The 27,998-nt window shown below is 40.2% G+C and overlaps 2 protein-coding genes across 5 annotated transcripts; one reads left to right on the forward strand and one right to left on the reverse strand.

The window, feature by feature from the left end:
• The first annotated feature begins 113 nt into the window (after positions 1–113).
• Positions 114–3,711, forward strand: fignl1 (fidgetin-like 1). 4 transcript variants are annotated; one of them, XM_077582549.1, is made up of 2 exons: positions 114–231; positions 1,019–3,711. In XM_077582549.1, the coding sequence occupies exon 2, from the start codon at positions 1,036–1,038 to the stop codon at positions 2,953–2,955; it is 1,920 nt and encodes a 639-aa protein (XP_077438675.1). In that variant the 5' UTR covers positions 114–231; positions 1,019–1,035; the 3' UTR covers positions 2,956–3,711. The 4 variants fall into 4 exon arrangements, with proteins under 4 accessions (XP_077438675.1, XP_077438677.1, XP_077438678.1 ...); XM_077582551.1 differs by having other exon boundaries at positions 172–245; XM_077582552.1 differs by lacking the exon at positions 114–231 and adding an exon at positions 489–552.
• Positions 3,712–7,052: 3,341 nt separating this feature from the next.
• On the reverse strand, positions 7,053–27,603 carry ikzf1 (IKAROS family zinc finger 1 (Ikaros)). Its single transcript, XM_077582800.1, is given in 10 exon segments — positions 7,053–8,473; positions 8,922–9,056; positions 9,818–9,943; positions 10,912–11,079; positions 14,047–14,319; positions 21,799–21,903; positions 22,028–22,081; positions 27,310–27,521; positions 27,523–27,551; positions 27,553–27,603. Coding segments are annotated over 10 exon segments (1,845 nt in total). The 5' UTR covers positions 27,586–27,603; the 3' UTR covers positions 7,053–7,763.
• Between the last annotated feature and the right edge of the window lie 395 nt (positions 27,604–27,998).

The raw sequence follows: 27,998 nt of genomic DNA on the forward strand, positions 1-27,998 counted from the left end.
ACATATGTGATGTATTTTTAAAAGTAAATTGTTGGTTAGTTAGTGTAAAAGTGGGTTTTGATCTCACGTGCACTTCAATTCCCAGAATGCAAAGAGAACGGAAAGAACATTGACTAGAACGGCTTTATTTATGCACTTTCTAACACAAGATGGCACTACAGGTTTCAATATGTTGCAGTCAGCGGCGTTGGTACAGTCGTATCTTCAAAACATAAGTTTGTGAGTGCTTTGGTAAGTGTACAAAAGTAAGTGTTGATGGTAAGTTAGGAAGCGTTTGTGCATGAGCGAACATAAGATGAAAGTGAGCGTTCACAGAAAGAGTTTCCACGAGGTGACGTACAACGACGTATAATATTTTATATACACATTTTTTGGGGGTGGGGTGACTGCTGGCTTGTTTAACATACTTTTATTTTCAGTTTCCGATTGTAAGGGTTTATAGCCGGTAAAAAATAAAAAAACATTTAACGCAACCGGAAGTTGTACGGTATCGGCAGAGGAAGCAAATGTAGTGGCGCGATCAAGTACTTTTCCAAACGTGTGTTTCAAACTGTACGTATACTACGAGTAATACTAACTTGTGTGGTGTTTATATTTCGTAATAAACTCGTGAGAGCATTCCGTCAATAGTAAGTAAGGCTTTTATTTCAAAGGAATCTTTGCGTTGCGTGCCATGTATGTTCATCGTGTTTACATTGTAAACACTAAGCAAGCAAACTGTTGCCTGTTTTAGCGAAGTGGTTTACAGACTATTCCACTGAGTCTACTGTTAAAGTTAAAATACATAATCATCAATTCATCGTTTGTGAAATTTGAAAGAAATGCACTATTACAAACAGCAGCCTTTCAACATATTACTTATAGCAAATCCCTTTAGTTGTAATATCTGTATAAAACATGACCTATATGAGAATTTGACATTGTGTTTGCAGTATCATAAGTCTGCAGGTTACACGTAATCATGGCTTTTGCTGAGGTGTTGCATTTTTCATCACTTTTGCCCCATCTTCTTCACCAGGCTGGAACAGTCCAGGCATGAGTGGCGCACACCTGGACGAATGGCAGAGGAGGTCCTTTGACATTTCATCTGGCAATTGTACACCTGAACAGACGGCCGATGCCTACCGGGCCCACATCCTCTCCATTCAGTATGCATGGGCAAGTTCCCACCTCTCAGAGGCCGCCATGGGCAGCTTGCTCAGGACCTACTCGGAGCGCTACGCCGCGGTGCTGGACTCTGATGACCCCCGCACGGGGCTTAACAACTATGCAGAGAGCGCACTTCATCTGGCCCGTAATCACAAGAACCATAGCGACAAATGGGAGTCGTCCCTCACCTTGGAGCGCATGCTCGACTTGCGCTGCGTGCAGAGGATGATTCAAGCGCAGGCAGGGGGAGAAAGCTCCCTGGAGGCGGCAGCAGATGTTAGCATATCAGTTGGACAAGAGAGCAGCAGCAGCAGCAGTTCCTTGTCTGTTTCCACTGCTGCAGGCAGGTCAGAGGGCACATCCTTTAGACTTAATTGGCCACCACAAGCCAAAGCAGAGGTTAATAACACAGCCGGAGTTTCTGTGGATCGACCAAAAACCTTTGAGGGCATGTCAGATAATATCAACTCATCTTGCCGTCCAAACACTAGAGTGCAGCCGGTGTTTAGTCATCCCTCGTCAGGTACTCAGAGCAACACGCGCCCTGTAGGTAGCAACCATCAATCCGGTTTATTTCCTACCTCTAATCCATCGAAACGGAAGAATTTTTATAGCCCTGATAAAAGTGAAGGCAGGGGTGCACAAGCGGGGGCCGAGCCAAGACCTACAAGTAATTTCAAATCAGCCCGTGAGCAGCTCATTGTGGATCAGCACAAGAAACATTCCCATCAGCCCCAAAGATCAGCAACCTCTGCGCAACCGGCAGCAACTGTGAAGAAATCCCTGGGAGCCAATCGACCTCGTGGTGCTTTTTCGAAATTTGTCTCTCCTATGCCGCGGCAGGACGAAGAGGAGGGTGCGCCGAGACCCAACTCCAATCAGGAGCCTCAGATCGTGGATGAACGTCTGAAAAACTTTGAGCCAAAGATAGTGGAGTTGATCATGAGTGAGATCATGGACCATGGGCCCCCTGTGGTGTGGGACGACATAGCAGGCCTGGAGTTTGCCAAGACCACCATTAAGGAGATTGTTGTTTGGCCAATGTTGAGACCTGACATCTTTACAGGCCTCCGAGGTCCGCCAAAGGGAATCCTCCTGTTTGGACCCCCCGGTACAGGAAAGACGTTGATCGGCAAATGCATCGCTTGCCAGTCGGGTGCCACGTTCTTCAGCATCAGCGCGTCATCGCTCACATCCAAATGGGTGGGTGAGGGTGAAAAAATGGTGCGGGCCTTGTTTGCCATCGCCCGCTGTCACCAGCCTGCGGTCATTTTCATCGATGAAATCGACTCACTGTTGTCCCAGCGCACTGACGGGGAGCACGACTCATCACGCAGAATCAAGACGGAGTTTCTGGTCCAGCTGGACGGGGCCGCCACGGCCGCAGAGGACCGCATCCTGGTGGTGGGGGCCACCAACCGACCTCAGGAAATAGATGAGGCGGCCCGTCGTCGCCTGGCCAAGAGGTTGTACATCCCGCTTCCCGAAGGCCCTGCCCGGCAGCAGATAGTCGCCAACCTCATGTGTCGAGAGAAGAACCAACTGAGAGCGGAGGAGCTGGAGCGCATCGTGGCAAACACGGACGGCTTCTCCGGGGCAGACATGACGCAGCTGTGTCGAGAGGCGGCCTTGGGACCCATTCGCAGCATCCAGCTCGGCGACATCGCCACCATCACGGCCGATCAGGTGCGGCCGATCCTCTACAGCGACTTCCAAGACGCTTTGAAGACGGTGCGACCCAGCGTCTCATCTAAGGACTTGGAGATGTATGAGGAGTGGAATAAGACATTTGGAAGTGGTCGATGATGGACCTAATTCAAGAAAAAAACACCTGTGAAATGTTAGTCAACCCCCAAAATTTCTATCCAATAATATGTTGTATGTGCCCTCGCTAGTCTAAACACGTTCTGATTAATAATGCATTGGTGGAAAATGAATCAAGCAGCAAAAGCCACATGCTTTTCTCCATCTCAAGGGGCAGCCATTTTGCCACTTGCTGTCGACTGAAAAAGGACATCACAGTTGCTCAGGCAAGGAAGGACCAATCGCGTCTTCACTTGTTTTCTGAGTGTGGTCATGTGACGTCCACAAGCTGAGTTTGGTCATGTGATGTTTGCAAACTGAGCCGCGATTGGTCGTTACATGAGTAACTCTGATGCCATTTTCAGCCGACAGTAAGTATCAAAATGGCTGCCCCCTGCGGTTCGGTTAAAAAACAGCTCTATTTTGAAAATTAAAAAATTCATGTTCCATAAAATAATATTAATCAGAATACTGTGTTTAGACTAGTGGGGGCACATACAACATATTGTATAGAAAATTTTGGGGTTGACTCCTGTAATTGAAGTTTACAAGTGGCTTGGGTTTTTACATTACTTGATAAATAAATTGTCATGATCTGAGTTGTATAAATATTTTTTGTCTGGTTATAGTAAATGTGCATGTTGCTATTTATGTTTAGTTATGTTTTTTTCTCTGCAATACATCATTGGATATTTTTAGTTTAACATTTGTGTTGCAGTGTTTTGTATAATCTAATAAAATAAAATGCTTACCCCACTATAGCCCTATACATCTTTTAAAGAAATACATATACAGTAGAATGAAAAAATGTATTGTGCCAATATTTGCCTCATGCATCCGTGACACTGGTAACACACTCCAAAAGATGGATGTGTTAATCATGTCCACGGAAGTTGAGTAACACGCGCACAGAATCCCAAGAACTCTCCTCTTGCGTTCTTCTCTTCCTGTTATCGATAAAGTTAGCACAGGACAATCGGTTACTGCAACATATCCAGCTCAGTGAGAAAACGTTCCACAATATTTAGAGTACTGACTCATATGATTCCTCCCAACTTCCTGGCCACTCGTCTTAAGAAAGTGAAGCTGACCACAAACTGATGAAAGGTTTTGAGCCAAGAGCCTCGTCGGTCACACGCACGCCCCTCTGGAAGCGGACAATTATAGAGTGCACACACATGAAATGAAATTGTCATGTAATTTTAATGAAATGATCTTTGCAAATCTGGAAGGCCATGAAAAAAGACTTTCATTTATTTTTCATCTTTTTGTCAAGTCCCTCATAAATATTTAAGACTTGTGTGGCTGGCCACTGTATTTAAACTTTGTTGGTTTCGCCAGCAACGACAGTGGTCACCCCCCACCCCCCGGGGACTCCTCACAGCTGGACTGGGACAGATGCACAGAATTCCTTTGGTGCTGCCTGGGATCCGCTGAGTATCAACTCCAACGTGTGACATATGGCGTTCGCTTGTTTTCTTAATTTCTACTGTGGCCGAGAACTACCAGTGTACACACGCACCAATAAAAAACACGTTAGTAATTCATGGCTTCATTCTTAACAATATTTCAATTTCTATATACAGTATATATATATATATATATATATATATATATAGTCATGTTTTTGCCTCATTGTATCCCTTGTATCTTTTGAATTTTCAAATTCATTTTGATCACTTTTAACTCATTCACTGCCATTGACGGCTATAAACATCAAAAATTCATTTGAACTATTTCTATTAGTTTAACATTTTTCCCCCCACTTTTGTTAACAAGAGTATAATAAATAAATAAGTAACTAATAAATAAGTAAAATTTGTGATTTATCGTAACTAGTGAAGTCATGTGATTAATCACAATTAAAAAATGTAGTCGCCTGTTGAGATGATTATTAAAAATTAGGGGCGTCAGGTGATAAATGTTTTTGTTTTTACTTCAATAGTTAACTCAAGATTAATTACAAATTTTATATCTGTTCTGAATGTACAATTAAAAAAAATCTTGGTTTTCATACTCTTGTTAACAAAAGTAGAAAAAAATGTTAAACTAATAGAAATAGTTAAAAAAATAAATTACGTTTATAACCGTCAATGGCAGTGAATGAGTTAAGGTTAAACACAAGTTATTTGTGAACGTAACCACACTTAGTGAGAAAATGAAGTCTAATTTCTCTTTTTTCTCAATTTGTTTTGGTACTTGTCCAACAAAACCATGCATCTACAAGTACTTTACCAAGACAGCAATTTAACCTGAAGTCAGTTGATTTTTTTCCCACTGCTTTTCTTTTTATAAATTCACTGACAATTCAAGTACAAACGTGTCCCCCTTGTCACAGTCACATCTCAAGAAGCAATGTAAAATGAAAAAATATTCTAGTAAATGCTGTGCAAAACTTTCAACACTAGGCCCAATTTATGTGCTTCAACCACACAAAAAGTGACCTGGCTGAGAAGTAATGAAGAACCAATACAAAAGTCGATTTTTCAGATAATTGTGCTTTATTAGAGTGTTTATTTTTCTCACAACTTTTTACTTCCCACACTTTGAAAACAGATATATGTAGGCCTACATGTAATATAGGCTCTTTACATTTTCAACTGATGATGACAATTTGATGTAGAAAAAGACAAATACAGCTGATATAAAAAGTCTACACACCCCTGTTCAAACACAATTTTTTTGTGATAAAAAAAAGAAAGAAATCTTTTAAGAGAGGAAGTAAAAAATAAGCAAGGATGTGGCAGTTCCAATTAACCAGTCACATTTTAACTCATGTTGTTGCGCATTGCATGTTAGTCATTGGAATTGCTGTGCAGGCACAACCGAGATGTTTGGAAGTGCAGGTCACGTCACGGCACACGCCCTATGGAGTCCCGATTCACTGGACGTAACCCGCACAGGAACCCATGAATTGTGTTGTAAGAAATGACAACAAAAATGTCAAGAAATTATTACTAGAAATTTATTTAGGGTAAATTGGAGACTATAAATGGTGGCAGGTGTATGTTGACTGCCATTTGTTTGAATGTTAATTCAGAACATAGTCACAAGCCCAATTATAAAGAGGGTGTGCACACTTCTGCAACTCCTTAGTACACGAAAGTTAAGAGAGTATTTTAAGATAAAGGGGGAAGTGAGATGTGGAATTGTGTAGCAGGGCTTGCTGGATTTGCCCTCTCATGCAAATGCCCCCCCCCCCCCCCGATCCCAGTCAAGCGTGGGGCCTCGTTGCGGGCCACAGCTGCTTCCCGCTTCTGCTAAATCACACTGCGACTGTCTGGAACGATGCTGTCACATCACAACCCCGTTGCTGAGTAGTTCTCCAAAGACAGGCGTAGTGCTTCGAACCCTGTCCCTGGTGTCGTGATGAATGAATTCGCATGTCTAAACCAATGAAAGGCATACTTTGGATGATGTCAACGTCTCTACTTCATGATTGGATCTTACATAACCAATCACAATCGCAAGCTGATTTGCATGATGTTCATGTTGAAAATGTTTATAAGTTTACGGCACGTTACAGCCATATTATCCTGGCGTATAACAACTAAAAACATGAGATAACGACCCAAAAACATTTTCATGTTGTTCTTATGTGGGGGGGGGGGGGAGTTAAAATCAGCACAAATAAAGACATTTTGCCCAGCAGAAAAAATGAGAGTCTGGAAGGTCTACTGTTCTGAATAGAAAATTGGCATCAATTTCATGCAATTTTAGGGAACCTGTTATATTGGGATATAAAGGTCATTGTTTTTGGGGGAAATTTTATGTAACAAAAGTCTAAAGAAAAGTATTACTAATAATTACTATTCTTAAATATATATATTTTTTCTGCTGACAAATTTCTGCTCCACACTTCAATCCATTTACCAGTAATGTAGTGAAGATGAGTGGGATGAATATTTTAGTAAATAGTGTGTCTCCCGTAAATTTTCTACTTGTGGCTCAAAAATGTCAGGTTAAGGAGTACTGTACTGCTATAGTTAAAAAAAAAAAATCATTAAATAAATAAATAAAAGTTAGTGTGGAGCCCTGGAAACCCCCAAAAAATGAATGCTCAAATTTCAATTTCTGGAAAACAAAATAATTCAACATTATTTCTGCTTATATAAAATATCCTTTATTGATATTTAGTAAGCCTCAAAACGCTTGAATCTTGTGACAAAACAATTCTAATTGGACAGAAATGAAAGAAATTTCCAGTACATTTTCTTCGCCTTTGCCTTTCAGCAGCAGTCATGTTTTTGCCATGAAACACTTTTAATACAGTTGAACAGGAGGAGTGGCAACTATTCTATTGACAAACACCAATCACTGTAATAAATACAAAAAAAAACCAAATGTGTAAGTAAAAGTAATATAAATAAGATGAGGGCTGTTATAAAATGAACTTGATGAAGAGTTGCATTATCTACAATGACATTTTTGATCGATTGTACAGATAATTACGGTAGCTTGCATTTCCATCAGTGGTCACGCCTGTAAATACACAGATGTTTTTTTTTTCTTTAGTCAAAAACAAAAAAAATAAAGTTGCTGCTCGGTTATCAGGAAAAAAAATGTTCCATACATACACACAATGAACATAAGAACATTTACATATTGTAAGATTGTTTATAGGCACATTTTGCCATTTTTGTCTTTACTGAACTTTTTTTTTTTTTTTTTTACACAAGTTTAAAATGTTCTCATGAGATTCAGATGGCGGATTCAACAAACATGCACACTGTATAAAATCCCACTTTCACACATCATTTATGCACTTCTAGGCAATCATTTTAAATGTGTGCATGTGTGTGTTGGGGTCATCAGTAGCGATGTTCCCCCCGTGTAATGTGCGAAGAGAACTCATATCGGTCTTGACTGCGATGGCCACAGAGATTGCATTCAAAGGGGTCTCTGAAGCCGTGGCAGCCCATGTGAATGGTGTACATGACGTGATCCAGGAAGAGGACGCGGCAATGTTCACACCTGTACGCCCTCACCTGCTCGCCGTCCGCCGTCATCACCTTGAAGCCCTCCGACGCCATCTCCATGCTGGCCCGGATGGCCTCGTACTGTCGCTGCTGCTCCTCCTTCACGCGGGGCAGCGCGCCGTTCCGCACCCCCGAAGTGATGTGGTTGGTCAGGTAGATGAGGCCGGGGGCCGCCCCGCCCGCTCGGTCGCCGCTGTTGCTCTCCGTGTCGGTGGAGTCTTGGCCGCTGTGGCTCGGAGAGCCGTCCTTCTCGCTGGAGGCGGATTTGGACTTGGAGAGCAGAAGCAGGTTCTCGGCCGCGCTGTCCTTGGCTGACAGGCCTTGGCCTGTTCCCGATTGGGCCTCTGGGGTCGCCTTGTGCAGCTGGTAGATGGAGCCCATGCCCACGTCAGAAGACGAGGCCGGCGAGGGCTGGACCAGGGGCCGGAGCGACTCTGCCCCAAGGTAGCTGATGGCGCTGTTGATGGCCTGGTCGATGACGTGGGGCTGAATCAGCTCGCCTGGTGCTGCATCGTAGGAGAGGTCTGACAGGCGCTTTTCACCTGGGGAAACACACGCACGTTGCTTGTCACAAACGCAAAAAAATATCACCTACAGACTATGACAGCACATCTTGAGCTAAGTTATTGTTGTGCGTGTTGTTTTAGTCATTCTCTCACATTACCATTCCATTCCATTTTAATAGCACAGCAAAAAGTGTGAACTGATTGTGCGTCAGGTTCAAACTGGTGAGAATGAGTCTGGGTCTGTTCAGTGTCTGAGCAAGTCTGAAGTGACTTTTCATGAGCTGCTACCATTTAACAGCAAGCAAAGGTGCTAAATAGTAGCGCTTTCGATGAGCTAGCAGTGGGTTATGCTAATATTACTTCTTAAAGCACATGTGATATTTAGATAAAAATACTAGCAATTCATAAACAATTTACAAACTTATCATGAAGCTAAATTTATTGTAAAGGTATTGACACAAAGGAAGCAGATTTCAGCCCTTACCCACAAACTTCTGTGGCATAGTGCTCTTACGCTTAGCTACATTATTAGCTAGCCTGTCTAGCACCAAGGCTCTGTCAGATCCCGTCTGGCTTAAGTCTTCCCTCTGTTCATTCTGGCTGCTTTCTTCCTTTACTACTGGAAAGCAAGACAGAGAAGGAGGTTTTAGAGTCAAAATAGTTACCGATGGTTGAAAAGTGATGTGGGCTACTAGTGTAGGAGGACTGCTTTGTTTAGTTTTTGTTTTCTGCTGATTTCAGCACTATTTTCATCAACGTCCCTTATACGTCACGTTTCATCCCGGTGTCCCATTTATTTTTTATTTTTTGGAGAAAGCCAATTTTGGGGGGCCGTGTGTTTATAATTCACACATTTATTATAGCAATTCATATAATAAAAATAATTTTAACTGTTAAATTCCTTCCTATTTACTTTCACATTCATGTTTGCATCATACGAGAACTACTTCCTGCTTCCGTCTCCAAAAAGTCCAAAATGTTACAATGAGGGACCGTGAGGTTGGATAACAGTGAGTGCCTGTTAACCAAGATAGCATTTAGCATAGTGATTGAAATAAATAGTAATACACAACTGTGGGTCAACAGATTGACTAGCATTTTTTTATTTTTTTTAAATAGTTCTTGGTGAGAATGTATTGTATATTTGATTTTAGCGAAATTGTAGTGTCTAGGTTTTTAATTTGAAAAAAATGTGGTCCCCATATATATATATATATATATATATATATATATATATATATATATATATATGCAGTACAACCTGACCTATTGCTGTTTCTATACTGTGATGTGCTGATTAAATGAAATGAAATAGTTCATCAATCTTAATAGTAATATAGAATATAATAGAGAAAGGGAATGCATACACGAGGCACCAACCTGTGTAAATGCTGTTCTGTAGGCCCATGCACTGGAGGTAGTTGTGACATCGCTCTTTGTGCTCCTCCAGAGAGCTGCGCTGCTTGTAACTCCGCCCACAGTAAGCACACTTGTGGGGTTTTCCAACTAAAATAAAACAACAACAAACAAAACATTTGATCAACCACAGCAATAAAAACAAACGGATTCTGGCTTGTCTTTCTAATTTTCATGATACAGTAGAAAGTGATCGAGTCTAAAAGTCTAACAATTCATTATAGACATTTAATTTTTCATGGATGCTATAGCTGCTGTCTTTTTCAAGTAAATTGAGCAGTCTAAATTTAGCATGTTTCATTTATTTTTATTAACTGCAGGTAGACCAATAAACATGTTTTATTTTATTTTATTACATCTTTACTATACTATGGACTTTTATGTTAAGCATAAACCACAAAGTCAAATGTGTAGTGACTGACTGAATAAGTGCAGAAAATGCCCAAACACACATATATATATATATATATATATATATATATATATATATATATATATATATATATATATATATATATATATATATATATATATATACTGTATATTGAAAGCATATATTAAGGATATTTGATATTTGATTTGGCTTGATATCAGACAGCAAGTACTCAACTCTTGAATAGTCACCGATACCAAGTATCAATACCACAAGTACTTTGTATACATTTAAATCCCCCCAAAAAAACAATGACATATAATTTAAAAACTAGACCTGTATATCACAATAAAGCATTTTCCCTTAAAATTGCAAGATATAAATGGTCATTTTCAATTGTCTTTTTCCATTTGTTCATAAAATACATATTTTGTATAGAACGCCCAAATAAATTTAAATAAATAAATTCTTAAATGGCATGAAATTAATGAATATTATTCTGATCACTTTTAATTTTCTAGTTCTTCAAAACTGGCAATTACCGAGGTTTGGAAAAAAAAGTTACTTTAAATTACCATAAAAGTAAATGAGGTGACTCCTCTGAATAACAATATTGGAATTTGGAAGCTATGGTGTAGGTTCTAGAATAAAAAGATAATATTCATTCTCCTTTTGCGTTACTCACCAGAGTGTGTGCGCAGGTGTCCGGTGAGCGCATCCCTCCTGCGGCAGGCGTAGCTGCAAAGGTGACACTTGAAAGGTTTCTCTCCGGAGTGGAGCTTGATGTGCCGCAGCAGGTTGCCCTTCTGGGTGAAAGAAGCACCGCATTGGCTGCACTGGAAGGGACGTTCTCCTGAGAGCAAGAACACAACATGCAAAATACTGTCAAGTGGCTGCCTGAAGCAATGAGCAACAAAAGTTGCAACATATTTTATTTATTTTTTTTACTAGGACTTGAGCACGGGCTAAAAGAGTAAGCGGGAATGTGGGGTCACTTTACAAACATTGGAGGAAGGAGAACAAGTGAGATAATGGAGCGGCTCAGGGGCGGACTGTGTGGGGGTGTTCCACAGTGACGCCCCATCTCCTCATGCTCCCCCCTGCCCCATCAACTCCCCGTGCTCTGATCGAACAAGAGCCTCTCAGACTCAGCCTGGCAGTTCCGTAATGCACCATTGCCTGGGTCAATTTGATCTGAAAATCTCATTTTTTCCTCTTCTTCGTCTCTAAAATAAGAGCAGCACATCACGATGCAAATTCAGCCTCATTTGAATAAAGTGAAGGAAACACTTTGTGTTGAGAGCCAGTCTTCCTGATCAGCGCTCCTGGAATAAACCAATATCCAGCCTCCCCGAGTGTTGTGGCATTCTGTGAGAAGCTTTTAATGTGGCTTTTTTTCAAAGCCTCCACCTCAATAAAATAAGAGTCACCAGTGAAGCAGCAAAAATATCAAAAAGGGGAAATTCATTAAAAATGCATTTCAGGAGCAAAGACTCAACCACAGAATATTTTCTATTCAAATAGGAGGCACTTCATTATATCCTTTATTGTACTTTCATTTACATTAGTCTACTGTTCCTTTATTCCATTTTGGGTGTCATTAGTTTCTACAGCATGACAGTTAAGTGCCTTTTTCAGAAATGTTCCCCACCACTGGGTTGGGTTCATTATGATAGAATATCAATTCACAATTTTTGAAAAACTTTTAATAGCTAGATATATTTGTGACTGCACAGAGATCCCATTTAATTGCCGCATAGGGAGACTTTCTTTTTTTCTTTTTTGCTCAACTGGGGAAAGTTTTTTTTGTTTAGATTATTTTCACTGCTTGATTGCACAACAATGTCATAAATTGCTGTTTATTTGTCACGTGATGTTAGTCGGTTCTTTTTTTTGAGCATGCTAATGGTGATTTCATACATGATAGGACATATCTGCATGCACACAACCCAACTACAATTATTATCAGTATCATTATCGTTTGTACAAATGCACAAAAAGACACAAGCCAAGTTCTAGAGTGACTTTCATGCCAAAAAAGTAAGAAGACGGACGTTTTAATGTCTTCATTTAAGAAGTCTTCTAAACATTAGACCGGGGGTGTCAAATTCTTAATAGCTCAGGAGGAAAATATACTACCAAGTGGGCCGGATTGGTAAAATATGATATATAACATAAAAACAATTGCCATCAATTATACACAGATTTTCGCTATTAGTGGGCCAGCACTCAATTATGGAACTCAACTGTAATCATATTTTTCCAAAAAATAACACAAATGAAAATGGATGTTTTAAATTTACCTGTTTTGCATATATATTGTTCCCAGAATGCATTGTGTGGCGCAGTTAATGAAGTTACAGGTCGTTACAATTTTAAAACAAACCGTAACTTTTGGTTATGTGTAAAATAATGACATCCAGGACGAAGTTGCATTGCTCAGCTGAGGACTGCTTTTGAAATTACGACTTTATATGTTTTGATTGCGGCTGGCTGATTAATTGGTCCGACTTTACATTTATTATTTTTAGTTTACAAAATCAACTCATGGGCCGGATTAACCCCCCCCCCCTTGCGGGCCTGATCTAGAACGCGGGCCGTATGTTTCACACCCCTGCATTAGACGATGCCACTTTCCATCCTCTCATACACAGCAAAATCACCACATTAAAACCAAGAATGTTAAATCTAACACTAGAAAAGTGTTTATATGCGTCCACACCAATGAGTGTTTTTTTTTTTTCACACAGTGTTACTCCAACACTGTATAGTGTTAAAAATCTACACTGGTAAACAATGAGTTGTGTTGAAAGCACTCTATACTAGTGTTAGTTTTAAACATTTAATTCTGCCAAACTACGCTTAACTCTGGTGTTTAACCCTGGAGAACCCAAGAAAATCGTTCTTTCTTTGGAAAATTATGAATTATACATTAAATGACTGCTGTAAATTCACTGAGCACCAAAATATATGTTTTTTCAATTTTAACCCTTTATTCCCTAATTTAGGATTAGGGCGAAATTTGACCCTTTTGGGATTTAGGGGTATCATTTCGAAAAATCTGAATAACAAAAACTGTCAGTAAACTATTTAGAATCTAAGAAAATAATCAATCAAACACACAGCTACATTGAACAATATAATTGTTTTGTTTTATTTGTTGCATTTTAGAACTGGATTTTGAATGTACAAACACACTTTGGCCAATGGAAACAAGAACACAGGGACAAAATCACTGCTGGAAAAAAAGGGTCTTTGTTATTTGAGTAGCAGAATTTATAGGGGCCAAATTTGACCCCGTGGGTTCTCCACTTATGAGTGTATTGCACTAGAGTCAGTGTCAAAAATTTTACTCAAACTACACTATACTCCCGTAAATGGTACCTAACTAATTAATGTTACAAGGATTTTCATTTTGTCAATTGATGACAGGGTATCAGGAGCAACTGGTGGTCCAGTAACTTTTTCAAGGATGCTTTAACATTGTCACATTGGCCTGGGATGCAATCCATGCTCTCAGGCTCGGGAGACAACTACTCTACCACTGAGCCATGCCGCCCCAACAAAAACAACTGGATGTACCGCTACCGAAATGTCGACAGCGCAAGCAGCAAGTTTCTCCTTCACCGGAAATGAGGGCGTGGTCAATTTAACACTCAAGGTAGTGCTATTCAGGTTACACCCAACACTCAAGCACATTTACTCTGACAGTGTTAAAATAACACTGCTTACTGCATCAATTTGACACTGACCGATTTGCTGTGTACTAACATTGAACATGGGTACATATGGAGGTCGTGATGTATTGCGGGTGGCTTACCAGTGTGGCTTCGCTTGTGAACCATCAACACATTGGGGCCAATACAAACTATCCCGCAGATATCGCACTTGAGCTTCCCGTTGGACAGCCGGATGCCGCCAGCCGAGGAGAAGACCTTGGCTTCGGGACTCGGCTGTGAGCCGTTCACCTTGGCCCCCGAGGCATCGATCACGCGCAAGTCTTCCGCGCACTCCTCCTCCTCCTCCGTGCCATTCATGTCACAGGACAGCCCATTCTCCTCATCACTGCGAGCCTCAACTTTAATGTTACAGGCTGGAAAAGAGGGCAGGGGGAGGGGAAGGGCCACGGTTTAGAAGAAGAGCAAGATTCTGTCATGATGTATAGAACGAGAGATGGGCAGTCTAGTAGTGTGAAGTGAAATTGGTTTTGTGTTACATATGAAAAGATAAAGCTACCGTTTGTCACCTTTACCTGGTCTGGGAACGTTCAACTTGTTCTCTCTGTTATGAGATCAGAATTCATAATCAGTGTGAATAGACGGAACTGTAAGTTGCGGAACACTGCATTTACTTTCCATTGTAAAAGGGACCCCATTCCATTTTCTTTCTGCATTGACCCATATGGAATTCAGATAATCCCAGATTCCAATAAGCCCCCATGAGCGATCTGTGGTTAAAAGCTAATATGAATCAAATGTCTGCCCATGTGATTACATTAGGAGCAAATATTTTTTGGAATAGTCCTGTCATTGCAAGCCTGCCATCATCTAAATACATTGATTCGGGAAGTACACAAACACCAAAACAATAGCAAATCAGAACTATGGCAAAATTTGGAGGTGTATGATGTGGACCGCCTGCCGAGGCTGTCTCCATGGCAACAAGACGATATGTTTTGGCGTGGCGGCTGGGATATCCTATTATCACCGCCTCTCGTGTGACGTCCCTGGTGCGCTGCGGATGAGCTCACCTTGTAAAGGCTGTATGGCTGCTGGACAGGGTATTTGGGTTGTCACAACCCCCCCGCCATAATTTTGTACTTTGTACTGCAAGTCTGTAACTTTGTCTGTAACTTTGTGTACTTTTGCTGCTGCCTGTCTTGGCCAGGTCTCTCTTGAAAAATAGTTTTTTTAATATCAACAGGACCAACCTGGTTAAATAAAGGTTAAATTATTTTATTTTTTTCCAGGTTCATATTGTGCCCCCTTAATCCTTTAAGGCCTGAAGCACCTGGCAAAACATGCCTCTAAAACCAATGGGTGACTTTGGAAACACTCAGAAAACCTGAAGTTTTCCTGGAAATTCAACAATATTGTTAATGCCTGAAGCAGATAGAAACATAATTCCAAAAATAAGCACCTCTGGCTTTCTCACAAACCTAAGTTTATTATTATAAACCTTCAATATTTTTTTTAAAATCAATAACATTTATACAAAGAAATTCAATAAAACAAACAAAATAATGTGTGAATAATACAGACTTTTCACTCATATTTTTTGTTTGAATTATTGTATATTATTTATTGTTATTTTATTTCCTTGTGTGACGTTTAATGATTAAAAAAATATATAATAATGTGTGAACCCCATACATAAATAGCCATTTTCATCTCACGTGAGACCACTGACGTTTTTGGCCCAGCCCGAGTGTGTTGGCTCGGGTCACCGTAGATATTGGTTCTTCAGTAAAAACGTAACAAGAGTGTAGCATCTGCGGGTATATCTACCTTCAACACTGGGGCGCCATTGTATTAACCTCGGGGAATTCGTCCTCTATTCCATTTCAAAGCCGCCGAAATCTTAGACATTGTCATTGTCTACAAAGATATGTCTTAACAATTTATTATTGTCAACTGGTTCCACTAGTTCAAAGCCCTCAGCGCGTCGTCTATCACTGCAGTCATTTATTTCATAACTCCCGCGAATTTGCGTCAGCCATGAAAGCCCAAATAAAATTCCAGGAAATACTGCGATGCCCAGGTCACCCTCACGTGTATATTCTGATGCATTTCATCCGCTAAGTGACTGAGAATTGGCCAAAACAAAACAAAATGATGTATCCGCTTTCTCGCCTTTAAAGGTAGAAAAGCGCAACAGCGCTCCCGGCTCTAGTGGTAGAAACGCGGTAACGCGCTCCCTGCCAAAATGGGTATAAGGAGCAGAACTAGAGCCTTGTTATTATTATTATTTTCTTCTTCTTTTTTACACATCTAAGAATCTCAAAGGCGACCTGCCAGGCTTCCCATTCCGTCTCCTACTGTTGGTCATTGTTGTTTTTATGTTTCTTAGACAGGAGGACTTGCAATTTTAGGGGTCAATAAATGATTCTGAATCTGAATCTGAATGTCAAGATGTGATGCCCTTGAGCAAGGAGCTATTCTCACCCCAAGTGCCTTGGCCATTAAACGGGAAACTAAAAACCAGTGTGCAACCGAAGTTGTCGTGACTACGGTTCTCTACGTACTTCCGTACTTCTGACTATGCTTCTTTCTTTCATCTGCTTTAGAAGAAGAAGAAGAAGACAAAAAGTGGCGGTTTTTCATATGAAGACCGCAGAGTGCGGCCTTTCTAAGAGCATACTCGAGAATGTTCCTCTTTAAAATGTGATTCTCTTTGTAAATTGGAATAGCTGTGTTAAGTTAAAATACCTTCTTGGAAAGCTTTGTAAGAAAAAGCGTATTGTGCTACTTACAGTGAAAACTTCTTAAATGATAAAAATATACACATTTAAATATTTACCTCACTTGACACTCATCATTTCGGCAATTGAACGTTCCATGTGAAACATTCAGTACTGCAATAGTGAAGCAAAGGTGGGAAAGATACATGCTGTGTTTCTGAGGATGTCAAGTAGATGAGATCATCGCACACCATCATACTTTGGTGAAACAAATGACAGCGAGATAAACAGGAAACAGAGACACAGGAAGTCGTGTGAAATGAAGGACTACAGCGGTGACAGCGTATGATAAACATACACGCTAGTTTTCATCTTCGTTTCAATCAGGCAGAATTTGCAATTTCGTACATTTGTGCCCGCAGGACGACATCCTTTATTTAATCTGTGTTCCCAGAAAAGAGAAGTCCCCGTCGCATGTATGAGCAACCTTCTCCTCCTTTCCCACCAAAAAAAAAAAAACTGAAGAGAATTGACAGACTGATCATGCAAGCTGCGGTTTGCGTGTCGTGTTCACAGCCTGATTTCCCCACGCTTTGTGCTTTAACAAGCGAAGAGGAAGAAGTAGACATCGTGAAACAGTTTGGAATCCATGGAAAAAGGGGAAGCTTCAGAAAGAGGGCCTGTCTAACTGAAATAGCAAGAATTATGGAGAAGTGACAGAAAGGGAAGCTTGGGAAAGGAATTGTAAAACAACATGCAACTGAAACAGGTTGACTTTTCTTTTTCTTTTTCTTTTCACGCTACTGTTTGCTTGGCCCTCACGTATTGTTATTTCAACTCCTTCAACTTTTGTATGTCTGCAGGAAGTTGCTCTCAAATTTGGTAGTCTTCTGATGAGTAGAAAAGACAAAAGCAAAGGGGACAACTTATGATGTCATTTTTTTGTTTGGAGGGATTCAAACCTAACAAAATCAGGAGTCACATTAATGTAATGATGTGTTTTATTTTATATATATATATGAAACATTTTGACTGGGATATTTCACTTTCACTTTCTCAATCCATTCAAGTAGCAAGCCTAATAATGTAAATAAATCTGTTCACAATTCCAGCTGATTAATAACAAACTCCAATAATATTATTTATCTGCGTTGCTACGGTAACAATTGCTTATACAGTGATTAAAACTAGGGCTGGGTATTCGTTCTAATTTCCTCAATCGATTCGATTTTGATTCACAAGAGTTCAGTACGATTCAATTCAGATTTTTTTTTTCCAATTCAATTTCCATCCATCTATCCATTTTCTTAACCGCTTGTCCTCACAAGGGTCGCAGGGGTTGCTGGAGCCTATCCCAGCTGGCTTCGGGCAGAAGGCGGGGTAGCCAATTGCAGGGCACACAAAGACGAACAATCACACCTATGGACAATTTGGAGTGTCCAATCAACCCGCCATGCATGTCTTTGGAATGTGGGAGGAAACCGGAGCACCCGGAAAAAACCCACGCAAGCACGGAGAGAACACGCAAACGCCACTCAGGAAGGCCGAAGCCCGGACTCGATCTCACGTCCTCTGCACTGGGAGGCGCATGTGCTAACCAATCAGCCACCGTGCCGCGCCAATTCAATTTGATTCACTTTAATTCAATCCGACATTGATTAATTATGGAACATCAATTCTTCTTAAAGGTCAAGGACATAATAAAAAAAAGGCAGTAATTGGTTAAATGGCTTAGTTTATTAATGAAATTAACAGGGGTTATAATCACTTAAATGTTATACAAACATTGACATCAGCAAGGATGAGATGAAAATATTTTCATAATTCTAATTCAATAATTAGAAATATAAATTTAAAGACATTCTTAAGTGTAATAAGTCAGGTCTATCATAAATTAAAGAAAATACTTAAATACAGTAAATTTCATGAAAAAAGTAAGATACAAAAATATGGCCTTTAAAATTCTATTTTCTTATGATTTTTATGGGGAAAAGGAGATATTAAAATAATTAATTTATGCTTTTATGAATCAATATCAGGATCAAAAATGAAAATCAATTTGATATCAATTATTATTATTATTATTTTTTTAAACCCAGCCCTAATTAAAGCTATGGTGGAATTTTGTTTGCTAATAAGCTCAAAGTGTCCTTTAATACCTCCAATTCTTTTTGTTTGTCTTTAAATCATCGAAATCGCTATTTTTTGAAAAAGATAACAATTAAAATTCTTGTCAAAAACCTCAAATTCTTCCAATTCTCCTTTAATACGTTTGTGTTGTAGTCGTTGCGTGCGAGCGGCCAATTGAGCTCACTTCGAACGTCGGACTGCGCCCAACTGCTCATGGACATGAGGAAGTTGCAAACCAACCGGGAATAGGAAGAAGACTTTTTGACTTTATATCATGTTTGTCTCAGTCACATATCCTGATTTGCTTGTTTTGGGAAGCTGGTGTCACAAAGCCACGGTAGACAAACAAAAGCACATCGCAATAAAAACGCAGGCGTGTCGATGTGGATAAACACTATCCTTGATTTGCAAACAAAGGAGAAGCAGGTCCGGTGGCAGAAGTAATTGGCACATTTTGGTGTTGATAGATAGCAGATATGGGAAGTTAGATAGCAAGTGTTCTTGTCTGCTGTGTGGAAACACACACTGAGCCTGCCGGGGGTTCCTGTTACAAGGCTGTGTGCAAGGTAGTGGAATCGTGTGCTCAACTACAGCAACTGGCACGTCCAAAACACAAACAGCACACTTTTACCTTTAAACTTTAGTTTTTACATTAAAATATGTGAACAATATCTGACTGTGTACGTTGCCTATCAGGTCGCTTCTTTTCAACTTTGGACACAAATTCCTTCAGTGCTGATCAAATGGGATCCAATATGTTCATTAGCCCTAAATTAGATAAGCACTTTTTTTTTTTAAATAAACACCTGATTAATGCTGAAAATGCCAATAAAAACCAAGTACTGGTATTATTTAAGATTGAGAAAAACTAACAGACACAAATATGCTTACACTGCTTTATACTGACATCCAACTACAACACGTTCACATTCGTTTTGTGTTTTATTTTGCTCAATGTCAACCAGCCGCTCTAGATTAATTATGATATAAATGTTGCGCGTGTGCAGGTGCGCAATGACCCTCTCAAGCAAGTTGGCCTTGGCTCCTGAACTCTTTATCTCCCGGAGTGTTGAAACCGCCTGACGGCAACTTGATTCTGAGGAAACTCTTACACATCCTATTTCAGTTTCCTCTCGCTTTTCATTTCTCATTGCGCGCTGCTAATCTTTGCCGTTATCTGGATGAGTGGAAAAACACAGATCGGAGAGAGAAGTCTGTCTTGCGTCATGATGAATGTAAACTGAATGTAATTTTTGATTGAACGTCTATCCATGTTCTACTGCTTATCCGGTCACGGTTGAGCGGGAGCCGATCCCAGTCTGTGTCATTACAGGTCAATTTACACTCACACGTTGGCAGAATATGTGATGATGATGACTGCATCGATTCAATGAAGTCGATAATATGCCTTGTTCAAAGCCCCACAAAAATTCCACATTTTAAACATTTGCTCTACATTGCTACTGCGGCCATTTTAGGTAAATATACAGCACAGATGGGAACTCCCGAGCATCCTTAGCTTCACCGTGATATTCCCTGGCTTGATGTTGACACATTCAAATCAAGGCCACATTAGCTATTCCTTAAGATTTTGCTTGTTAATTACATGCCATGGATCAGAAGTAGTTTTTTTTTTTTTTTGCCAATGACCTAAATGCATCCATTCCACTCTTTTTAGGCACTGTAATTGATCCAGGGGTTTAGAAGCTGCAAATATTTCTCACTTGATGTGCAGAGGGTTATGTTGGGGAAGAAAAATATATGTAACTCTTTTGAGGCTGACATGAGTTTAATTTAATTGCTGCTTTGGGATTGATTACATTACTGTTTAATCCTTTATAAGGCACACAGTGAAATATCTGGAAATTTAAATAAAATAATTGGAACACACACACACACACATATATACATATATATATATATATATATATATATATATATATATATATATATATATATATTAGGGATTATGGATTGGGTTAATATCGAGTTAATTAAAATTTTCCTTTATTTTTTTTAAACGCTTGATTAGCGTCCGCCCCTTGCACTGTACGGTCTCAATGTCCAACATTAAATGCCATCTGCTGGTAGAAAAATGACCTCAACACATATCAATGTCTCACACGCTTTTTTTTTTTCCCAGTGCAGAACAACTTTTTAATTTTAACTTAAAGAAAACTTTTATCAATGAACTAAAAGATACGACCATATTTGTAATATGTTAACATGTTTTTTCATTTTTATGTTACCAAGAGTATAAAAAACTGGGTGGGTGGGAGGATTGTAGTTTTTATTTTATTGTACATTAAAACCAGATATATAATGTGTGATTTATTTGCAAATAATCATGAGTTAATCATTGAAGTCATGTGATTAATTACAATTAAAAAAATTAATTGACTGACACCCATTATATATCTATATATATATATATATTTGCAAATAATCATGAGTTAATTATTGAAGTCATGTGATTAATTACCATTAAAAAAATTAATTGACTGACACCCATAATATATATATATATATATATATATATATATATATATATATATATATATATATGATTCTTAATGCCACTAATACTTTGACACATGAAATTTCCTTCAGAAAACAATGAACAATGACAGACAATTTTAAAGAAAGCCCTATATCTCCCAATATAGCATTTTTCCTTAAATTAGCTTGAAATAAATGGGAAACGTATGAATAATAAATATTTTTTTATGTGGTCATAAAATATATACTTTGTATGGAACACCCAACAAAATCAATGTAATTAAATAAGTAAAAAATCTTGATGGGCATCCTTCAGGCATGTGTGTTCATAAAACGGCCACAAGAGAGCGACTGATGCTGGAATCTGTACCGATACATTGAAATAAACGCCACAAAAGAAGGCCAGAGTTGAGAACCCGTAACCTCAGAACTGTGAGACAGAAATGCTGCCCAAGTAACCTCAGTTAAGAAAATTGGACAAAACCCACGCAAGCACGATAAGATCACGCAAACTGATTTGTGTAAGACGTAGCTTGGTTATACCTTTATCCCCTCTGTTGTGCTGTTGGTGGGTGGAGCTTGCTGACAGGTCCTCTGGGACAGCCATGGGCTCCTCGGCCGCTTCGTTGGCAGGGGGGCTGTCTCGGCCTGGCGTGACAACATCAGAAAGAGCCCGTCACTCACCAACGCCTCGCTCCGACTCAAATGACCTTGTGGTGCTTTGAAAGCCGCTCGTTGTACGTTACTGCTCAATCACGTAGCAGTCTCTTACCTGGCATTGGGGCCATTTCCTGGTCCTCCTCTGTCTCCATGCGGTGCAAGTACTCTAATGGGGGGGGGGGACAGATTGAGATGTAAGAGTATGTACATTTAATCAAGAGTAGGCAGAGGAAACATTACACAAAGCCGGAGCGGGGTAAAGGGTGCACTCTCGCTATGTCACCTCGCTGAGATCACTGTCGCCCACATTACTTTGCAAAGAATTACAGACAATTTCATTACAAGTCTGACAGAGTCTGAGATCAGAGAGCGGCCCGGCTTGAGCTGATGGGCCCGCCGATATCACGCGGGCGTGCCGGGAACAGCCTTTCACACCACATTTGTTATTTATTGTTAATTTCCTGCCACGTAATCATCTAAAAAATGCAAAGTGACCGCGGCAAAATTAAGCAGAAAATTAACTGGCCCCAGGTCACTGAGGATGCGGGTGCTTGCCGTGCTCAGCTGATCAACGCTCATGTTCTCTCTAATTTACTAAACACGCATGGCTGAGTCCGCAGGGCTCGGCGCAGACGCGGTCGCATTCACGACCCAAAAGAGGAGCAATAAGACGAGGCGAGGCAAGGGTGTCAGTCAGATTGACATCGCGGCAGTGGAATAGATTGCAATCGAGGGGAAGAAGTCAAGAGAGCAAATGCAACAGGAGGGTGGAAAGAAAAGTTTTCTTTAGGGATGGACTGTCAGAAAGACTGGGGGGGGGAACGAAAGTTTTGTTCCGTCTCGTTCGTTTCCTGTGTGTCTCCTTATGAGGCATTTCAACATACGTTACTGAGAAGAAGTAAGTACTCTTGTTGTGAGTAATCCATCCATCATCTACCGCTTATCCAGGGTTGGGTTGTGGGGCAGCAGCTTTAGCAGGGAAGCCCAGATTTCCCTCTCCCCAGCCACTTCAACCAGCTCCTCCGATGGCATTCCCAGGCCAGCCGAGAGACATAGTGTCTCCAACGTGCCCTGGGTCGTCCCCGGGGCCTCCCGGTGGTGGGACATGCCCGGAACACCTCTCCAGGAAGGCATCCATCCGAGCCAGATGCCCGAGCCACCTCAACTGGTTCTTCTCAACGCGGCGGAGTAATGAATAATATCACATATATGCTGTGGTTCATATATGTTTGTAGCTCACATAACATCAGCGTGTTTAATTGGCTTGTTTACGTTTGCCTTGCACTGAATTGCCTGTTAAAGTCATCAAACTGTGATGCTAAAAATAGAACGGTGCCGTGACGACCCTCGCAGACGCTAATTAGAGCTCACTACATTATATTTGTAATGTGGCTTTTTCATTTCGCTTTGGGTTTTATCTATACTAATTCCTATACAGAGCAAATTAAAAGCATGGATTTCAAAATAAGATATTATTCAACATCACACACTAAACAGCTTGAGGAATTCTTAACATGGGAGATATTAATAAATTACTTGACGCCCTATTGCAGGGGTGGTCAAGTTCGGTCCTCAAGAGGACCGTTAGTGGATGTTTCTCTCCACTAACACACCTGACTCATAATCAGGATCGTCACCAGGCTTCTGCAAAGCTTGCTGATGAGCTGATCATTAGATTCAGCTGCGCTGAAGGTGGGAGACACGGAAAATAGGCTGGATAGTGGCTCTCGAGGACCGAACTTGGCTAACCTCCACCCCGCCATATTGTATTGAATTGAATTCTTGGCACTTCACTGTATTCCTTAAAAATAAATTGTACAACCACATATTTTGACTGGGACTTTTTTCTGGCCACTGGATTATTTGTTTAATCTTTTTAAAAAATAATAAAATAAATTGTGCTCCAGCAAAAGAACTTTTATGAGAAAATTGAAAAAAATTAATTGCCATTAATTTTCTTAAATTTTAAGAAAATTTGCTGTAGTTGGGATATATATGTACTAATAATAATAAAAAAAAGGTCTGTCATTGTTTTTTTGGGAAATTCTATTCAAATATCATAAGTACTAATGGTATCGGCACTTGATATCGGTATCGGTGAGTGCTGAAGATTTGAGCATCACTGAGAGTCTAAAAAAGCGGTATCGAACATCCCTAGCTTTCTTTATTGGCAGTGAGTCCAAGGGTGCTCCTTCGGCCAGGGCTGAATATCTGAGGAGTCACTAGCGCTCGTGGCCCCATTAATAATGGATGGCCCTCAAGCCTGAAGCAGATGGGCCCGGCAGCCTCGGCCCGAGCTCCGCCACTTCAAGAAGCCCTCGCTGGGGCCGCTGCCCGGTCCAAGCAGCCACACAGGGAGAAGTGAAGCTCCTGAAAATAGCGAAACAAACCCAAGGGAGAAGGGGAAGCTACAGTGGTGCCTTCCTGTTTCACTAACAGATGGCTCCACACATTTGGAACAAATAGTGGGAAGCAACCGGGCCTCGTGTGTCGCAACACCGCACAGCGTTTTGCGGAGTCAAGTCAGGAGCTTGTGCAGACACCCAAGTGTTAAGAGGAGGAAGGGGGGCAAAGGTCACTGGTGCAGATGATTTCCTGGGTGTTGCGTGCGCCGCCGTCCTGGGCAGATGGTGCGAGGGGATTCACGGTTGGTGCGTTGGTGGGACCACGTTCAGCCAAAACCTACTTGCAAAGACGTCCGGAAAGTATGGCGCGCGCTCGGTAGTCAGGAAGTCTGCGCGTGTGCGTGTGTGTGGGTGCGCGTGTGCTGGAAAAGTTTTGGTCTGAGTGTCAGTGAGGAGAGGCAGGAAGAGGCTTGTGGGTTGACACGGGGTTACGTGCGTCTATACATTAGTGTTTATGTGCTGGCGGAAAGGGTGCAGGGGGGGAGGGGCGTGGGAGGTGTTCATCCTCTCATAGAGAGGTGCAAAACAGCTACACCAGCAAGAAGGGTGGAGATGAGAAAGAGCAAAACCGTTAACAGATACCGAGGACCACACCAGTGAGTTCTGGATACCCGAAAAGACGCTCACAAACAGTCGTGTGTGCGTGTGTATATTTGCACGTGTGTGTTTCTATGATAGCAAATAAACTGCAAGGATTGTAATGCTGTACTCACAACATTAAAGGCACACCTGCACATGTTTTTTAAAAGTCAATAATTTCGAGAGATAGTCAAGTCCAACTTCTATTGATATTGTCAGCAAAGTTATTAATTTAAAAATGTTTAGCAATGCATCATATTGAGATGTATAAAATAAGGTAACCAGAATTACCACACTTCTTTCTGCAGTAATAAACATACACATACTGTCTGTTTATTATGTATGAATGTGCCTCTCTCAAATAATATTTAAAAGTAAATATTATTTTCAAAGTCAAAATATTTGGTACAGTTCTCATATTGGATCTTAATGGATTGTGCACATTTATCAAATGATGCGCCGGATGGCCGTGTTATCATCACTGGCAGAAATTATGAATGAAATGAAATAATAAATGGAAAAGTACACACACGCACATGTGCACACATTTACAATACTGTCAACACAGTATATTGAATGTTATTTAACTTATATTTGTATTTAATTTAATTTAATAAAATTATGAGGCATAAATAGTATTAATCAACCAATTTGTCTGAAAAATATGTAAAATTAATTAAAGGTTCATATATATATATATATATACACACACATATATATATATATATATATATATATATATGTCATCAACCAATTCCCAATTTTATAAATATAGTAAATGTAAATATACTGACATACATCAAAGGTTTAATGGAACTTTTGTATAAAGTATATCATCAGTTGAGATCAAATCTACTAGTCATTTGTGTGTTAGTTTTTCAGTGAGATTTGCCAAAAGGCCGATTTAAAGTGACTTTGGAAATGTTAAATACAATTTTAAATTATCCTATAGATTTTTTTTTAAATAAAAGTAATTAAGGTGCTCTCAAAGTTGGAAGGCTAAGTTTTATGTTGTAACCTCTCTTTTCGCGTGTGTTCAAAAGGAGCATCACATCAGAAGTTTACGAAATGTATGGATGATATCAGCCGGTAGAGAAGGTTAGCAGATGTGTTCTTGAGGGGCCAAGCGAGGGGGCGACAAGTTGCCTTCATTTGCATGTGACACACTTGACTAGTCTGCTATTCAGACGGTACAATCATTTTAATAACTGCCTGTCTTGCACTGGCTGCTCCTCTCCTACTTCTCCTTCTTCGGACAGCACACACCAGGCGCACATTTGCAGCACTTCTGCTTCTTTCTATCAAAAAAGTCATTTGCGCAGGTGTGCTTCCGAGTTTTAAATAGACGGAAAACTGAAAAAAAAAATTGGGAAGTGTTGCTTTTGTGTCGGATATTTGCTTGAGTAAATTTGTAGTATTATAAACTTCATTTTATTATTGTTTGCTTTTTTTTTTAAATATGTATTAAAATTCAACAAAATGTGTTATATTTTCTCAAATTGATCCATAAAGTCATCATTGGTAAAATTACCACGTATTTATGTACTGTACTCATACTTAATTCTATTTTAAAAGTTAAAAAGCAGAACACATGAACAGTCCTGGGTGTTTTGAGATGGTCTTTTCCTTTTCTTTTTTTCTTTTTGAATAAAAGCAATATCAAAAAACTTTTACTTTTCTGTAAATAGTTCATGTGTGCACTGTTTTTCTTCCTGTTTAACAATTTAAACAGCTTCATAAGAATGTGAAACAAGCTTAGACGTGCAGGAAATGATCACGTATTTATCCAAGGATCATCTTTAAGAGTCATGGTAAGGTTCCCGTTTAAGCCGTACTAATCTATTTTCAACTTCACACCTTATTTATGTTTAAAAAAAAAAAACTTCCTTAAAAAAAATTCATTCGTAAATTAATTTTAAAGGCTTCAATTGTGCGCTCGACATCCCTTGCAACAGGTGATTACAACAGAAATTGAAAAAACAGATGATGTCTGAATAAGCAATCAAATGTGGGGGAAAATAACAACAAAACATTTCTTAATTAAACATTTTAAAAAAAATATGGATCCGTATTTTTTCCCAAAAAGAAAAAATCCTCATGGAAAATATGAAATACTCCAAACATTCCTCTAATTTATGTGAGACTTGTGTAAGAAATGAGTCGGGGAAAAAAAGTGTCATTTGCAGTGTTTAGTGGAGTGCAGCGTGTTGGGTACGACAGAGAAAAGCGCGCTTGTGAGCCGGGATGAGATGATGCACCTGCAGCCAAACTCTGCAGCAGTTTTTTCCAGCAGGTGCATACCCCCTAAACCAAAAATAAACCCTCCGCAGCATCTCACCGTGCCCGTGCCGAGCTCTTGCCTCATCCTACAACTTGTCACTGAGCGAAAAGTTAGTGTAAGCCACTTTACCTGCTATTCCTTGAGTTTGCAGTATGAAGTTCTTCCAACTGTCCCCGGCTCCATGTGCAGAAGGTCGCAGCGCGGCGGCCCCATGGAGCTGCGCCCTCAGTCCCTCCCCTCTCCACTGCACTTCCTCGTTCCAACCCAACATGACTACACTGTCCTCCACTGAGGCATTTTGCTTGCTTTTATCCGCAGGCCCGGCGTGTGGCGGGGCGTCTTGGCACTTGCTTTGTGCCGTGCCAATAAAAAGCTGACACCCAGTAGACCATTACTGGCAGCCATGCATGAGATGGGATGAGGCGCGCGCAAGAAGAGTGGACCATTCATTGTTTATTTATTTCATTCTCACCGAGGATGCTGATGGAGGAGGGAGGTGGGGGTGTTGGGTGGGGGTGGGGGGGGGGGACCCTTTCACTTGCATATTGGACAGCTCCCCTCCTGTCACCTATGCTGGCACGCTGAGACAGCCCATGAAATTAACACAGTTTTCTTGACATTTAATGACTTCGAGTGTTTCTTTTCTCTAGCAGGTCAACGTTACTACAGAACCTTTTGACATCATCAGGCGGCCATATTGGTATACTTTGTGTATCCAAGGCTGTTTAAGCATTTATTCAATATCCTAGATATAAAATTTAAGGTCTGTTTACTGTCCTAATATGGTCTTTGTTCTTAACTCATTCGCTGCCATTGAC

The sequence above is a fragment of the Vanacampus margaritifer genome, chromosome 12 (assembly GCF_051991255.1).
Source record: "Vanacampus margaritifer isolate UIUO_Vmar chromosome 12, RoL_Vmar_1.0, whole genome shotgun sequence".
Taxonomy (NCBI): Eukaryota; Metazoa; Chordata; class Actinopteri; order Syngnathiformes; family Syngnathidae; genus Vanacampus; species Vanacampus margaritifer.

Excerpts from the sequence above, each read along its gene's own strand:
- fignl1 (XM_077582549.1), top strand. The coding sequence starts at position 1,036 with ATGAGTGGCGCACACCTGGACGAATGGCAGAGGAGGTCCTTTGACATT.